The sequence below is a fragment of the Antedon bifida genome, chromosome 10 (assembly GCF_963402885.1).
Source record: "Antedon bifida chromosome 10, ecAntBifi1.1, whole genome shotgun sequence".
Lineage (NCBI taxonomy): Eukaryota > Metazoa > Echinodermata > Crinoidea > Comatulida > Antedonidae > Antedon > Antedon bifida.
In genome coordinates, this window is record NC_136235.1 from 20,096,477 (window position 1) to 20,111,709 (window position 15,233).

At 31.9% G+C, this 15,233-nt stretch overlaps 2 protein-coding genes and 1 long non-coding RNA gene across 4 annotated transcripts; 2 read left to right on the forward strand and 1 right to left on the reverse strand.

Moving 5' to 3' along the window:
• The first annotated feature begins 867 nt into the window (after nucleotides 1-867).
• On the forward strand, nucleotides 868-8,638 carry LOC144854135 (E3 ubiquitin-protein ligase RNF115-like). The gene is made up of 9 exons (XM_078712025.1): nucleotides 868-1,016; nucleotides 1,757-1,830; nucleotides 2,016-2,085; nucleotides 2,403-2,539; nucleotides 3,011-3,067; nucleotides 3,506-3,581; nucleotides 3,996-4,089; nucleotides 4,491-4,606; nucleotides 5,277-8,638. The coding sequence occupies exons 1-9, from the start codon at nucleotides 942-944 to the stop codon at nucleotides 5,436-5,438; spliced, it is 861 nt and encodes a 286-aa protein (XP_078568151.1). The 5' UTR covers nucleotides 868-941; the 3' UTR covers nucleotides 5,439-8,638.
• Nucleotides 8,639-9,031: 393 nt separating this feature from the next.
• Nucleotides 9,032-12,107, reverse strand: LOC144854353 (uncharacterized). 2 transcript variants are annotated; one of them, XR_013614572.1, is made up of 4 exons: nucleotides 12,018-12,107; nucleotides 10,262-10,330; nucleotides 9,516-9,715; nucleotides 9,032-9,171 (listed from the first exon to the last, which is right to left on the reverse strand). It is a non-coding gene; the product is annotated as an uncharacterized LOC144854353 (long non-coding RNA). The 2 variants fall into 2 exon arrangements; XR_013614571.1 differs by lacking the exon at nucleotides 12,018-12,107 and adding an exon at nucleotides 10,777-10,897.
• Nucleotides 12,108-12,778: 671 nt separating this feature from the next.
• On the forward strand, nucleotides 12,779-15,226 carry LOC144854281 (uncharacterized). Its single transcript, XM_078712206.1, has 4 exons — nucleotides 12,779-12,935; nucleotides 13,212-13,252; nucleotides 13,511-13,634; nucleotides 14,261-15,226. The coding sequence occupies exons 1-4, from the start codon at nucleotides 12,846-12,848 to the stop codon at nucleotides 14,360-14,362; spliced, it is 357 nt and encodes a 118-aa protein (XP_078568332.1). The 5' UTR covers nucleotides 12,779-12,845; the 3' UTR covers nucleotides 14,363-15,226.
• Nucleotides 15,227-15,233: the final 7 nt, after the last annotated feature.

Below are 15,233 nucleotides of genomic sequence, written 5' to 3' on the forward strand. Positions count from 1 at the left end.
ACGTTTTAATTATATATATTTCAGCTTTAAAATCGTGATTTTGTGGGGTTTTTTTTAACGTTAAATAACGTCTTATTAACCAGGGGCGGACCCAGGATGTTGTGAAAGTGGAGGTGCAACTGTACAGTCCAACATGAAACCTCTAACGTTTTTTTCAAGTTTTTTCACAAGTGTGACGACAGCAATGGCCTATAGTTATGTTAAATAATATACATAGTGAAAGAGTGAGTGTGGCTTTCCTATGGTAGGATTGAATTTTTTTTGTATTTCAGTTTTAAAAACAAGTTTTAATAATTCGATTGTTATGCGAAATTTTAAATAACGTTTTATTTTAACGCTTTCTAACTTTTTTAGAATGTTTATATTATAATATAACGTTTTCCTTTTTTTACATTATATATTAAACAATATAATATAATATATTATGTAGGCCCTATGTCATATTACATAAACAATATAACATATATATTTGCACGCCTTTTTCGCGATGGATTTTTAAACGGATTCCAAAAATCAATACAGTGATGTGCCTGTGTTAAACTTAAACTTTAGCATCGCATGTTAAAGGTTTGCGTACTTTGCAAATTCCTAATCTGGATTTTCAAATCCCGAATTATGTTCTGTTATGTATATATTAAATACAGAATAAAAGAAGAGATTTTTATAATAGGCCTGCTACTGTATTGATTCTATAAAAAGCGTTCGATGACGTAATTCTATTTCGCATAGAAGAACACAGTATAGTAGTACTGTACATCATATCCTATTATTCGTTCTACTGACGACAGAGGGCGTACATAATGTTCGCTCGTACACACACGCAAACTGTGCTCGCTCGAGCTTCTCCACCAGCTCGCTCGCTCGATCCTCTCCAGCAGCTCCCCACCACCACTCTAAAAAACTAGAGCTCCGCTCCTCGCGATATATAGCCTAGCACAATAATGGCGGAAGCGGTTGTTGAAACTCCTCACTTTTTTTGCCATAATTGTAAACAAGAAATCAGTGCTCTAAAACAGGTAAATATAAATACGTTTTTCTGATTGGGATGTTGATTCGGACTGAGGAATCTTTATTAATATAACAAAATACTAGGCCTATGTAAACAACGTATGTGGTAGGCAAGAGCTGTGTTGTGTGTGTGGTGGTGTCATTCTTCTTGCTTTTTATAGTCCTAGCTCGGCTGGGTAGGCCTAGCATATGTGGTGACGTTGTTTTAATGGGAGGTTACGTTGGGCTCTTGGTCCAAACAACGGGTTGTTAGCGGTATGTTAAAAAACTCGAAGGTTTATGATGGTATTATGTATTATAAAAAGGGTATCCTAATATTATAATAAAATAATATAATAGGCTATTGTGCCTTTTGATAAATATATAGCCTATTAGTATTATAGGCTTAAAGGGGATTTCCAATACATTACCTAAACCCAGGGAGTAATAAATGAGAGGTATTTGTTGCTTTGCATAAAACAATAGACCTAGCTAGGACTAAGCGTTATTCAAATTTCACTTTGCTTTTATATGTTAAATCTTTCCATTTTTGTTTGTCCATCGCAAATAACTAGGCCTAGGTTCGAATTGGTCAGATGTTGTAGGACGTAATTCTGACATCTGTACATCTGACCAATAACTTAGTTAGTCCCTGATTAAAAGCTACCCGCTGATTCCACAATTATCAGTTGACTATTCTGAGAAGACCATGATTACTTGTTAAACATTATATCAATTATTATGAAATATTTATCTTATCTTCACATAGGATTACACATGTCCAAGGTGTAGTACCGGATTTGTTGAAGAATTGGAAGGTGGAACAACACAACAGACAGAAAGGTTACTCAACAATAGTGTTATTTTATTATTTTATAACTACTACTAATTTCCACAGATCCCAAACCAATATTAATTATATAAAAATGCAAAGAAAATCCTGAACATATAGAATAGTAAATGTACATTTACTATTTGTATTTTGCGCTATATAAATTTTAAACCATTAAATTTATATTTTATTTTAGAACAACACAAAGTGAGAGGGAATCAAGACCAAGTACAGATCCTGATAGTTCACTAACTGTGTTCAATCAGGTAAATTGGTATACAAATAATGAATACATGAGAGAAAGAGTAAAAATAAATGTAGGGGTTGCGGACACGCGTTATGGCGCATTGTTGCCGTCGCAACCCCTTGACCTTGTCGAATAGATAAATGAAAATGAAATAAAAATGAAAAAATCTGGAGTCAGATTAAACTAGAGCAGTGAATCGAATGAAATATTCTCTGCATTCAACGAATAAAAAACTGATAAAAACAAATGTGTGTTCCCTTCCTCCGTAGAGTACAATCCCAATTCTGAAACTATATTACTTTTATTGCTTTAACATTGTACTTTATTTAAAAAAAGTTATGGATGCAACTCGGATCAGCAGATGGGCCACAAGAGCCAACGGCTCCAGTGATTACTACCGGTCGTAGACGGTTTCCAGTAAGAGTAAGGCAATTAGGAAGAGATGCAGCTGACCCTGCACAAGACATGATAATGTAAGTCATCACAATCATTATTAATATCAAGAGTACAAAACCTCATGAAGTTATTGTCACAGGGATTTTAAATAGTCATTTAATAAGCCCTTTTAGTTATTTAGCCAGTTGCAACAATTCTTATTATGACCTTGAGAATATCAGCATGTGAGACTAGAGCTCTGTCAACACTATCAAAAAATGTGATGTGCCCATATATGAACATGATGATGTCATATCACTACCATATGTAGGCATATCACTACCATATTTGGGCACATCACATTTTTTCAAACAAGTTTGATAGTGTAGACAGAGCTTAAATATTAGTGTCTGTGTTCACCATTCATACTAGCATAAATAAACATATGGATGTGTTACTAAAAATCTGTATAATTTACAAACCTACAAACTCTAGATACGTACCACAATATGTGTCGTACATAGTGTTTGCAGCATATTATATGTTATGATTGATGTTTTTGTTTGCAGGATTCTGCAGCATTTATTAGGTATGGGTGGGGTTGGTAGTGGTCATCCATTTCCAGTGTAAGTATATGACTGTAAATTATTTATAAAACTTTTGTGCACAACTAAAAAAACAAATCCAATTTTTTTTAATTTGAAATATACAACAGACTGATTAAAGTCGTGTAATACCCCTTACACAGTTAGCATTACAGCTTTATGGACACCAAGATAGGAACAAACATAAACTCAAAAGAACACATTCATGTTGGTTTAAAGCTTTGGTTTTGTTCCCAATGTTGATTCTCTGGTTTTATTATACCTCTATGCTTGGTATACATACAGTAGTGTTGCCTCTAGTTTTATGATACCTCTATGCTTGGTATACATACAGTAGTGTTGCCTCTAGTTTTATGATACCTCTATGCTTGGTAACAGTAATGTTGACTCTTTATAATACCTCTATTTTGTTTTTAAGATGCATTACAGTTTGGTTGTATATTGTTTTGTTGATTTCAGACAATTAATGAATCTACATGGAAGGCCTGGGGATTATGCGTGGGGTGAGCGTGGTTTAGATACAATAATAACACAAGTAAGTACTTCTCTTTATACATGTCGCATCTTTCTTACATACTTAGTCTTGAATTCAACTGGTGGCTGAGTGAGGTGCTGAAAACCATTGTCATACAATCGGAATGGGTTCAAAACTATCAGCTCAGTCTACACTATCAAACTTTATGTGACAAAATAATGTGATGTGCCATATATTTGGGCACATCACACATTTTTTTGTCAAACTAGTTTGATAGTGTAGACAGAGCTTAACCATAGTTCTTGGAGACGGATATGTACACTAGACCTCAAGTTTAAATTTCATTTCCCTTTTCATTCATTGAGATGATTGAACCTAGCTGTTATTGTATTCTTTGACTGTGATTATTATAAATAATGTTTTTGCTGATCCAGCACATTCCAACAGATTTTTTTTGTTCTTTTTAATTTTTAGTTGTTAAGTAATTTAGAAGGAGGTGGACCCCCTCCAGCAGAGAAGACAGATATTGACAAATTACCGATAGTGAAGGTCACAAAAATTATGGTTGGTAAGTGGAATTTACATTTTCATCTGTAGAATGTAATAGAAAGAAGAAAATATTACCATTCATGGTTTCATTTGTGCATGTATGTGTGTACAGGATTATATTAACATTTTTTGCAGTATAATTTTAGATTTTAGGCCATTTTAGTTAGTACTGTTTTGTAAGTATTGTTGGTTATCTTATTGTATTGTTGATATTTTTCTGGGTAATGTTTCCACAATTGCAGTATGTGTGTGTATATTTTTATAGATTTATTTTAAGTACGTTTTTTAATTTTGTTTACATGAATACACCAATTATCCATGAGTGCCACCGATACACGAACGCACCAATTGCGTCGATGTGCCGCCAATAAAAAGGTGTAAGTTTAAATAAATATTATTATTATTTGTAACTTAATGTAGAAAATCACTCTGAATGTGCAGTATGTAAAGAAGAATACGCAGAAGATGAAGAAGTACGCAAAATGCCATGCGAGCATTTGTTTCACTCAGATTGCATCATACCCTGGTTGGAGATGGTAAGGAAACTTTTTGCATATTAAGCTCTGTCTACACTATAAACTTTATGTGACAAAAATATGTGATGTGCCCATATATGGACATAATGATGTCATATCACTACTATGTTTGGGCATATCACCACATATATGGGCACATCACACTTTTTTTTGTCAAACTAGTTTAATAGTGTAGACAGAGCTTTACAAAAATGATTTACCTTATTATATGTACACACAGTAGTACCTGTTCCAGAATGTATTTATTTAATGAGAGGGATTTCTGGTGTAGGCTATACATATCTTGTTTACTATAGTAAGTAAGTAATATTTATTGCTTTCCAAAAACAGTACAAATTTATAAAACAGTATAATGTAAATGAAATAAAAAGAGAAAACATTAAATATAATAATACAAGACTAAACTAGAAAATAAGCATGGAAAGCAGGGGATGGCCCTTTAAGCCCAGAGGCTTGTTTCCAAAGGGGTCATTTTAATAGCACCCTCTCTGTAGTTTGATATAATTTTTATAGCACCCTCTCTGTAGTTTGCCATCATTTTATAATTTATTTTCAAAGTTGGGACCTCTGTCTGTAAAAAACACGTTGTTAATATTAATAGTACTATACCACTATATATATATAAATTGAAATTACAATGATGTAAATTGTGTGTATATAACTATTACAGCATAATACATGCCCTGTATGCAGAAAAAGTTTAGATGGTCGATATACCAGAAATGATTTTACAGAAGATGAGGATGGTCCACCAGAGGATACAGAAGACAGAACGTCAGAGTCAGATTCAAGTAATACTACTACAGGTCAATCTCTAATTAATAATTTCTAGATTATAGAATTATATTCCTAATAAGACCTAAAAAACTGCGTTGCTCAGTGGCGGTCAGTCGGTCAAGATGCCAGGCATGGTCAAAAGAATGATGGCACCGGTCAATCACAAATTGACCACAGACTGCTACCTTTTTAATACCTGAAAGCACATTTTTCTCATTCAAGCTTTCCTGAAAATATTTTTGTATTAAAAACTTTTTGTAAAGAAAACTAATACTAGATTTTTTCAGTCTTGGGTAACAAAATCAATTTTTTAGGCTTTCACTTCCGCAGTCTTCTTCTAGTATTGGAGATTTCGTATTATCCTCTAACTAAATATTAAACCAACTACATATTTGGAAGGTTGTTAGAAATCACAGAAATCTTGGTGTAAATTTTAAATTTATGTAATTTTTTTTTAAAATGTGATGTACTGTAAATTAATGGGTAGTGGGTCAAATATTTGGTTAAAAAAATTAAAATTTAAGCTGGATTTGAATACAGTATACATAGATTGTGGCAAATGACAGGTTGCAGTTTAAACCTTAAGGAGCAATGCAGTTTCAATATAAGTTCAAAACATATGTATGTAACCACAAGTGCTCTGCAACCTTGTAGCCAGGATTGTTCCAGGGGGTCCCACTCCCCAAAAAGCGGCAACTATGGAACTAGGGAGCCAAAGAAGAGAGGTTCTGAAGAAAATATTGCTGTAGACCTTATTGAATTTTCCTGCTACATAGATTCAATTTAGCTGCTGGTCTCTGTACAGTAGTTTGAAAAGGGCACTTCATTTAAGGAACAAGAGCCTTGCAAACTTCCTGACTGCTATGGGCTCGCGCTCATCAATATAATAGTTGCTAATCTTCACAACAGCCCTTGTTTCATTTCATTCCACTCATTGTTTTCATATATATATAATGGCCTGTTAATGCCGAGTCCAGATTCTGCTCTTGTGGCCGGATAAAAAATCCTGACAAATCATATAGTGTATAGAATAGAACAGTTATCTTACGATAAAAGAAAGGAATAAAGTCCAAAGTTTTCTCCTGGGCTGAATCTGGGCATGAACTTAGCTTAATGTTAACATTTTGTAAAGCAATTTTGTGCGCATTCCATTTGGGAGCTTTCATCACAACTTTAACTGCGCACATCTGACTGTGTTGATTGGTAGCATGTCAATTTAATCATATAGACACAGTGGCGTAACGGCTATGAGTGCTCACTGGCTAAACCTATGGACCGTTGGAGGGCCACTTAGGGTTCCTAAACCAGGGGCCTCAGGCCTCTCTGTTTTACACCACTGTATAGACATTGTACATTATTCACTTGTGGTGGCATTTCTGAGTATGTTATTGAATATGTTACCTTGTGAATAGGATGCAAAGAACATCTCCTACTTATGCAACACACTTTGGATATCTTGTTTGCTGAATTTAACTAATAATTTATTATTGAAAAATTATCATAATTTAGTTTTTGGTCTAAATAATTTGTAATAATCAGCAAATGTGTAAATTGATAAGTAATTTAAAAAAACTTCGGTTGGAAATGTATAATTTTGTAGTTGTATATTAATTGATTTTTTACTATAAATTAGTTTAAATAATGCATGATATTCTTTAACTTAAGAGAGAGGTTAATTGAGGTCATGGGAGTTATAAATAAAGAGGGCGGATGTGAATAATTTTAGAATAGTTAAAAAGTATTTTTCATGTATGAAGAGAAAATATAACATGGTATTTGTTAAAACTTTCTGTTTCTGATAGTAAAAAACATTTTATTTGTCCCACTAAACTAAATAATATTAGGCCATGCTCTTTGCAGATAGATAGTTCAGTATTGTAAACATAAATTAAAAAATGTGTACTTCTTCACATTTTTGTAATATAATCATTCAATAGCAAGTTTCTAATTTCTAGCCTCTTAAACTGTTGCATCACAATTTTTTAATCAAGTGTTTATATATATATTTTTTCTGTGGACAATACATAAATGTGTACCTACACATACAGAGCCTCTTTCTTGGGGCACCCATATTCAACAAGGGCGGACCCAGGATTTTGTAAAGAATTAGCGCTTATAATATAAAAAATAGTATTTTATACAGTAATTTAATTTTAACTGTCAAAATATCTTTGGGTATGGGGACAGTAATTGGAAGAACTAATTATAATTTACATGTAGATACAGTCTGTAAATGTTCTGGAACCAGACTATACAGTATAATATATAACTTTGTAATCAAAATATCTTTTTGAACTAGGGTATAGGCACAGTAATTGGAAGATCTGATTAGAATTTACATATTATATACGTATATGTTCTGAAACCAGTTATCCAAATATATACAGTATATATATCCCTGTCATCTATTGGTGAAGTGAATATGTCAAACCACCAGCTGATCTGATATTCCTTCATACAACACTATATACACGTTCTATTAAAAATTCAATCATTGCACTTTAAAGAACCTAGTACTGTACATCTTTCGAGACAAGTAGGAGGTTACCCCGGTGTACTAGTTCACAAACACAGCCACTGTCAAAAACTCATCATATATATTTATATACTCTTTAAGGCATCCTGTAATTGGCGATATCGCTGTTGGATGTATGTGAAATAAAATAAAATACAAATTCTATTAAAAATTCAATCATAAAAAATTATTATAACAAGGCTTAGCTATGATAATATATATGGTATTTTAATAACTATGGAGGTCTAATTTTATAGCTCCATGTAATAACTATATAATACTATATTTAATAATGTATAGTTTCTAGATAAGAACATTAATAAAGAGAAATATATTACTGTATATCGTTTCTCTATGATTCTCCTAATCAAATAGTTGTTAGTATTTTGAATAGGTTAAGTATAGTCTAATTATACACTGGTAAAAGGTGTACATTTGTTCTATTTAGTGATGTTTGTTTATTTATTCACTGATTCCAAACATTAATTATCAACATTTCTGTGATTTTATTAATTCTTAAGTTTAATGTTAATATTTGTCATAAAAATGTCTTGTTATTAATTTTTTTTTTCTTTTATTGTATAAATATATTCATGTTGATTTTGAAGAATCACTCTGCTGTGAAAATTAGAAAAACGTAATATTCACCGCTGCAGCCTCACACAAATTGCTGTGTTCAGTAACAAGAAATAAAAGGAATATTTCAATGTGTAATAGTCTACGTTTATTTTTATTGCATTTATTTTTATAACTCTAAAAATTATTTTCTTTTTATGTAGCGCCACCAGCGAACGTTTTGAGTTTCTTCCAGCTCAAGTAGAGTTATGATACGCCATGTGTGTTTTTATTTTTACGAATATTAAAGATGTATTGTCCCCCCCCCCCCCCCCCCCACCACACAAAAGAAAACGTCCTGTAGCTTCCCGTCCTGTTTCGTAAAGCTCCTAATGTCTCACTGGTCACGTGGTTGATGCATTGAAATAAAATTTACTATTCTTTTATAACTACATATGCCTATACTACCGCGAAGTAGTTTTACGTCACGGAGCTAAGAATGAATTGGTCAGTGCAAACTTACTGGCCAATGTTGAAATGGTTTTGTAATCAATGAAAACAACAAATTGATTCTAGTTTGCTGATATTATTTTATTATTATCTCTGAAACTTAGCCTACAATTGTCAAAGTTTCTTTAGAAATCCAAGCTGATTGTTGTATACCATATGAACCTCAACCATGAGTTGACATACACTATTGTCTGCGCTGGTATTAGGCCTACGTTTATGAGAAGAAAACAAACAGACATACATTGAGTTTAAGCAAACGTGCTACAGTTAATAAAAGCGCCAAGGGATAAATTTAACATACAGGAATTATGGTATTTTGCTCTCAAAGTGTGTATATAAAAAAATCATTGTTAAGTTTGATTCCCATTAAAGGACGCAGCGAAAGGACGTACGCGCAACGCAACGGACCAATCACAAGAAATGGATTATTCGAACTGTCGCTTGTCATTGGTCAATCGCTTGCTTTGCTCAACTCAAATATTGAGGTTTGAAAATTACTATATAAACTATATTTTGGAGTGGCCAATATTTTGTGCGAACATGAAAACGTACCCGTTAATAATTATTAATAATTTTTGTCGAGCACGTTGATCCCTTATATCCAGGATTACAGTGACAATATGCCCCTCGTCCTCCTGGAAACTCCTCACATTTACCGTTTTCAGAACAGATATTTCTGTACCTCGGGCCGCACGCCGGATAATGACGTGTGTCCAACAATTCCCGCAGTACCTGCAGGAGATTGGCATCATCTACCAACAAGAAAATATTAATTATATTTCGGTATCTTTTATTCATCAACAAGTATATACATAAAACAATTCATGGCAGTATAAACTGAATTGCGAACTGAGTAGTTAAATACATTATACAAAATAAACAGAATTAAACAAAATGAGCAAAATGAAGATTAATACAATAGTTAATTTATCGAGTATTAGTAGATAAAAATGACACAGCCTTTATTAAAACAAAATAAATGGTGTCCTACAATCTAATAAGAACTTAAACCATAACGTTATCACGATAGTCCATCCTTGAATAATATGTGAGGTAATCAATGTACAGTTTTCTGCCAGAATAATGAAGAGCAAACATTGTATATAATTATGAATATATTATTATTATAAATGGAGAGAGGCACTATTATAATGTCATCAGCTATTTATTTATCCTCTTTCCTCCTGCATCATTTTTTTAATGGTTATTACATAATTAGATGTATTTTATTTTCTTTTGTATCATCTGGACAGTTTTTCTTAAATAAAAGTTAAATTGAATTGAGTAGACACACTAACCGTCAAATCTGTCGGCGTTCACATGAGCAGTGGCAATCACAACGGCGATTAAAACAACCCACTTCATTTCTGAAGAAGAAAAAATCACTGACTTTACATTTACATTTACTCATTTAGTTACATTGATATGATCAGTTTAAAATTATGACAATGATATATTTGTGTTAATCTTACTAGAACACTGAATTCATATTTAACAACCACCATAAAAAATGAAATATAAATAATATATTGAAATAAGCATTTATTTCTGACTTATACGGTACGTGATAACACTGTCAGTGTCACATACTGATTTAAAAGTCGATCACTGATATAATGCCTATATTATAAAGCAAAAATATAAAAATGAACTAAAATAAAATTCAATTATTACGGTGGTTCAGTAAGAAAGAGAATTCAATTTTGTTTATTCGGTTTTTAAAGTTGTTTTTTTTTGTTAATGTAACTTTTGTTTAAATATTGCAAGGAAGACTATTAGTTGCACATTATTAAAATGTTCTTTTCGGTTGTACCAGATTCCATCTTTGCTCCATTTGTGTGTTCATTACCCTTAGGCCACTTAAGAAATCCTTCTGTTTAGTTTGACTTTTCACCTTCCTTCGACATACTCATTGAGCGCTTACGTTTGAATGCCACTTTATGAAAGAACGTTTTATTCTGAACTCATTCGTTTTTACGTGGGATGAATGCAGTAGCATTAAGTGTTTACATTTTACCTCTGTATATTTACACCAGAGTATAACTCTCTGTTACTCTGCATTCTTCTTTGAATACTATTATCTGCACCTTTATTGACATTTTAAACAACAATAGGTAACCAGAACATTCCTAGGCATTTTAGCATAGTATGCCTACATGCCGTTTTAAGATACTACTGACACTGCCTATTTATTACGGGTTTCTATTCAAAACGAAATTAAACGAAAACACAGGTATAATGACTTTGAAATTAAGAAAATATAAATAGAAATAATACATATATATTAATATTTATTTTCCAAATTGATTATTAAAACTGTGTGTTCACATCTGTACTTTCATGTGACTGTGAATGTGCACAATTAATTTTTTTTCAAAATCAAAATTGATAAATATAGCAAAGAATTTTACCAGAATTTTATCAATATTTGAACCCGATATCTTGTAACATTTGGACCCAATACTCAACGATTGGACCCCATATAAACATTAATTGGACTCGATATCAATTATAGACTATCTTTATTTAAAGACTGAAAAGATCTAAATTCAATTTCTAAAATGGTTTGTATTCGGTCACTGTATGACCGAAGACAATGGAAAATCACAACAATGCAAAATGTATTGCAATGTACGTTTGTTATTATTAGTTAGTAGTATGATGCGCATGATTATGTTGAGGCTCTACAAATAAACTGAAGCAACCTAACTGAGAGGAGGAAAGGAAAGAAACTAAATCTTACAAACACAAGCTTGCGGTAATTATGAGTTACCGTACTTGTGAAATTAGTTAACAATTCTTTAAACAAATAATGACAACTCTTAAATATTAGCATGATTTACAAGCCAAAAGTGTTCTAGAAAATATAATAATGAATATAAGTCAAAACACCGTATAAATTCTTGTATCTTATTATAATACTTTAAATTTATATTGATATCATTAAACCTAATATTTTTCTTAGCGGCGGTGGTACTAATTTAAATAATTAATTAAAAAATCTTAGTCCTATAACTCGTAATCTAATTAAATTTGTGGAACACAGTAACTTACTTGTTTATAGTCTTGTTGGTAGATGGTAACTTGTTCAAGAATGAAGCTGAAATGGATATCAACAGACGTATGCCCTTGCGTACACCTCTCTTTCAAAGTTTGTTTGTTCACCAGAGATTCATTTTCCGAGAGTGAATAGGGCCTTTGTTGTGCGATAACTCATAAATATTGTTATAAAATGAATTGTGACTAGAAATTATAAAATCTTATGTAGAGATTTAATGGTTCAGGGTGGCCTATATTACTGTATTTATTTCAGATTACAAAAAAAGTTTATCGATAAACTTTTCAACAATTTGCAAATTGATTTAACCAATTTTTAAATTGGTTAAAAGAATTATAATTTATCTAGTCTATAGACCTAAAATAAATAGATATAATTAAGTTCGGGTGTAGGCTTATTGCCCGGTCGATCAAGTGGACTAGACCGCATAGCAATCTGGCGCCCCCAGAACTAATTTTTTTGTTAAAATAAAAGTATTGCTGTTCGTCTCTAAATTTGGCTTCGCAGTGATTTTCCCCTGTGTTACTTGTTCGTGTTTAAAAATTGTAAGCCTAGTTTATATTTTTGTTATCTATTAGTATTAAGTCTCAGTATATGATTTGTTTTTGTTTGTACGTACCAGCACGCGATCACAAAGTTTAATAGGATTATTATAATCCATTCCCATTGGACGTCCCATTATGTGTTGCTAAGCAACGTATCAACAAATGGGATTGATCGATTTTTTGTGTGTGATTTTTTGATGTGTGATACACAACGTGGTGTAAAAACTAACTTTTTAATTATATTATTAATACCTTTTGGTATTATTAGTGAAATAAATAATGAGTCTTAATACATCTTATCGATTTGAAAAACAAACCGAGAAAACAAGTTTAAAACGTGCCTTAAACCGCCAAAAAGAACGTATAAAGGTAGGTAATATTCACAGGCTAGCTAGGCCTCTAGGCCTAGGCCTAGTAGGCCTAGCCTAGATAGAGGAGGCTTACTACTACTACTAGCTAGAGGCTAGGCCTAGACCTAGGCTAGTAGAACTACTACTACTAGGCCTAGGCCACACCTGAATTTTGAAGGCCTAGGCCTATTGTAACTTCACAAACACGTTTATTATTATTTTTTTATTATTCTCTTGCTTTTTAGTTGTTGTCTTGTCCAATTTTTTTTCAATTTTTTTAAATATTTTTTTTTAGTATGATGAACTTATGGTGACAAGAGAAGCAATTGTAAAAAGGTTGGTAAATAATAATATTGATAATTAATTTACTATTTAGTAGTAGGCTAAACTCAGGTACATAGGCCTATCAAGTTTTTCGCAAATTGAAATCGCAACAATTTAAAATATCACCTACATTGTGGTAATAAGTCCGGGGTAAGATCATTAGGTAGGCCAATAATCATTCCTTTAGATTTTTTCCAATGTGTAATACGTATAATATTGTCTGACCACTATTTGTAGAGAAACGTTTTTTAAATATTTATATTTGTTTAGTGAACAGCAGACCAGTGAGCAGGCCGAATGGTCTGAAGGTCTTGAGACATCAAGTGGAAGGATTCGTGAAGACATAAGAAGAATGAAACAAGAATTGCAAATGACTGGAAAAGCACTAATAGAGGTGAATAATAATTATGACCCCTTCCCTGCTTATAATAGCTGTTCAATGAAAGATACCTAAAGCTCTGTCTACACTGTCAAACAAATGTGATGTGCCCATATATGAACATGATTATGTCATATCACTACCATTATAGGCACACTTTTTTGTCAAACTAGTTTGACAGTGTAGACAGAGCTTAACAAATACATATAAATAGGCCTACAGTCTTGATGGTCCCAAATTCTGTTTTTATACCATTAAAAACAATACCAGAATTTCCAGACACATTGGCCCAGTAAAGTGTGTCATATTGGGAGAGTTCATATTCTTAATTCAAATTTTTAAATTGAATTTGTCTTAAAAAATAAACTGATGGAGAAATGTTTTTTGTAAAATTGACAGATCCTGAATTTTCAAATGGGCCAGTCAATCAAAAATCAAGTGGTTCTTCTTAATTTAATTTTACCTGTCTAGTAGCTGGGGTAGAGGGACAACATGCGGCACAAGCGCAGGTGCCCTCCTGGATCAGCCCAGAGGGTCTATATGAACTTTATTCTTTTGTATAATATATAACAAAGATACAGGTTCTTTTCTGTTATTTGATCATCATCATCATCATCATTGTGTTTGTTTTTGTTTTCTAGGTTAGAAGGAAATCTCTTCAGAATTTACTACAAAAAGAATATGACATGTATGAAAAAGAACTTCAACTGCAAGGAAAAGCATTCTACTTCAAACGTGACTAACTAACCTAATCGCATTCATGAAATATGATTGGGAAATCTTAACCTTTTTAACATTTTAATATATTTATTGATCGTTTTATATCTGTGCGAACAGTAATTAAAATACAAAATAAAATTATTAATCAAATTTGTATTTTTAGTTGTATTTGATAATTTTTTAATGAACAAATCTGTAAATTATTCTTCCATGAATTTTACCAAATATCTTTGCTTGAACAACCCACCGAGTAATAAGGCCTGGACAGAAATGTGTTAATATTTATTAAATGTGTGTATAAATACAGAGTTTTACAAGATGAATACGTGAACATTTTAAAAAAGTATGAAAAGCATGTAGGCCTATTTTAGGTTGTTTTGCCATTTTATTTGTTTATTTATAAAATGCTTTAATATTACTGTATTTCAAAAGTATTGTAATGTTTGTAGTCTTTAAGATTTGTAACTTTTTTCATGTTCTTTGTTGTCAATAGCGCAGTGAGCGTCTTTTTTTAGACGGATGCTTGCGCTTTACAAATTTCCATTATTATTATTATTATACCAAAGTATATTTTAATATATTGTTGATCACAAAATAATAATAGGGCCTCCTACATGTGATGCAACTAACTACCATATAGAATAACCAGAGAGGTATTTTTATACCTTCCTGGAATAACTAAGCTAAAAATTATTATTATTATCAGTTACCACCTCTCGTCTTGCAAAATGACGCTTTCCACTATTTTATGCCATTTTTTTGTGTTTTATCTGTTAAAGTTTTCTATTTTCTTTAGTACAGTAATACTGTAGTATTTAAATTTAATATTTTAATCTGATTAAGAAAAACACTATATACAAAATAAGAAAATAGATGTAATATAAAATTGATTTT

Coding starts and splice junctions, on each gene's coding strand:
- LOC144854281 (XM_078712206.1), top strand. CDS start 12,846: ATGAGTCTTAATACATCTTATCGATTTGAAAAACAAACCGAGAAAACA. Junction 12,936..13,211: donor GCCAAAAAGAACGTATAAAG/GTAGGTAATATT, acceptor ATTTTTTTTTAG/TATGATGAACTTATGGTGAC. Junction 13,253..13,510: donor AGAGAAGCAATTGTAAAAAG/GTTGGTAAATAA, acceptor ATATTTGTTTAG/TGAACAGCAGACCAGTGAGC.
- LOC144854135 (XM_078712025.1), top strand. CDS start 942: ATGGCGGAAGCGGTTGTTGAAACTCCTCACTTTTTTTGCCATAATTGT. Junction 1,017..1,756: donor AAATCAGTGCTCTAAAACAG/GTAAATATAAAT, acceptor ATCTTCACATAG/GATTACACATGTCCAAGGTG. Junction 2,540..3,010: donor CCTGCACAAGACATGATAAT/GTAAGTCATCAC, acceptor TTTTGTTTGCAG/GATTCTGCAGCATTTATTAG.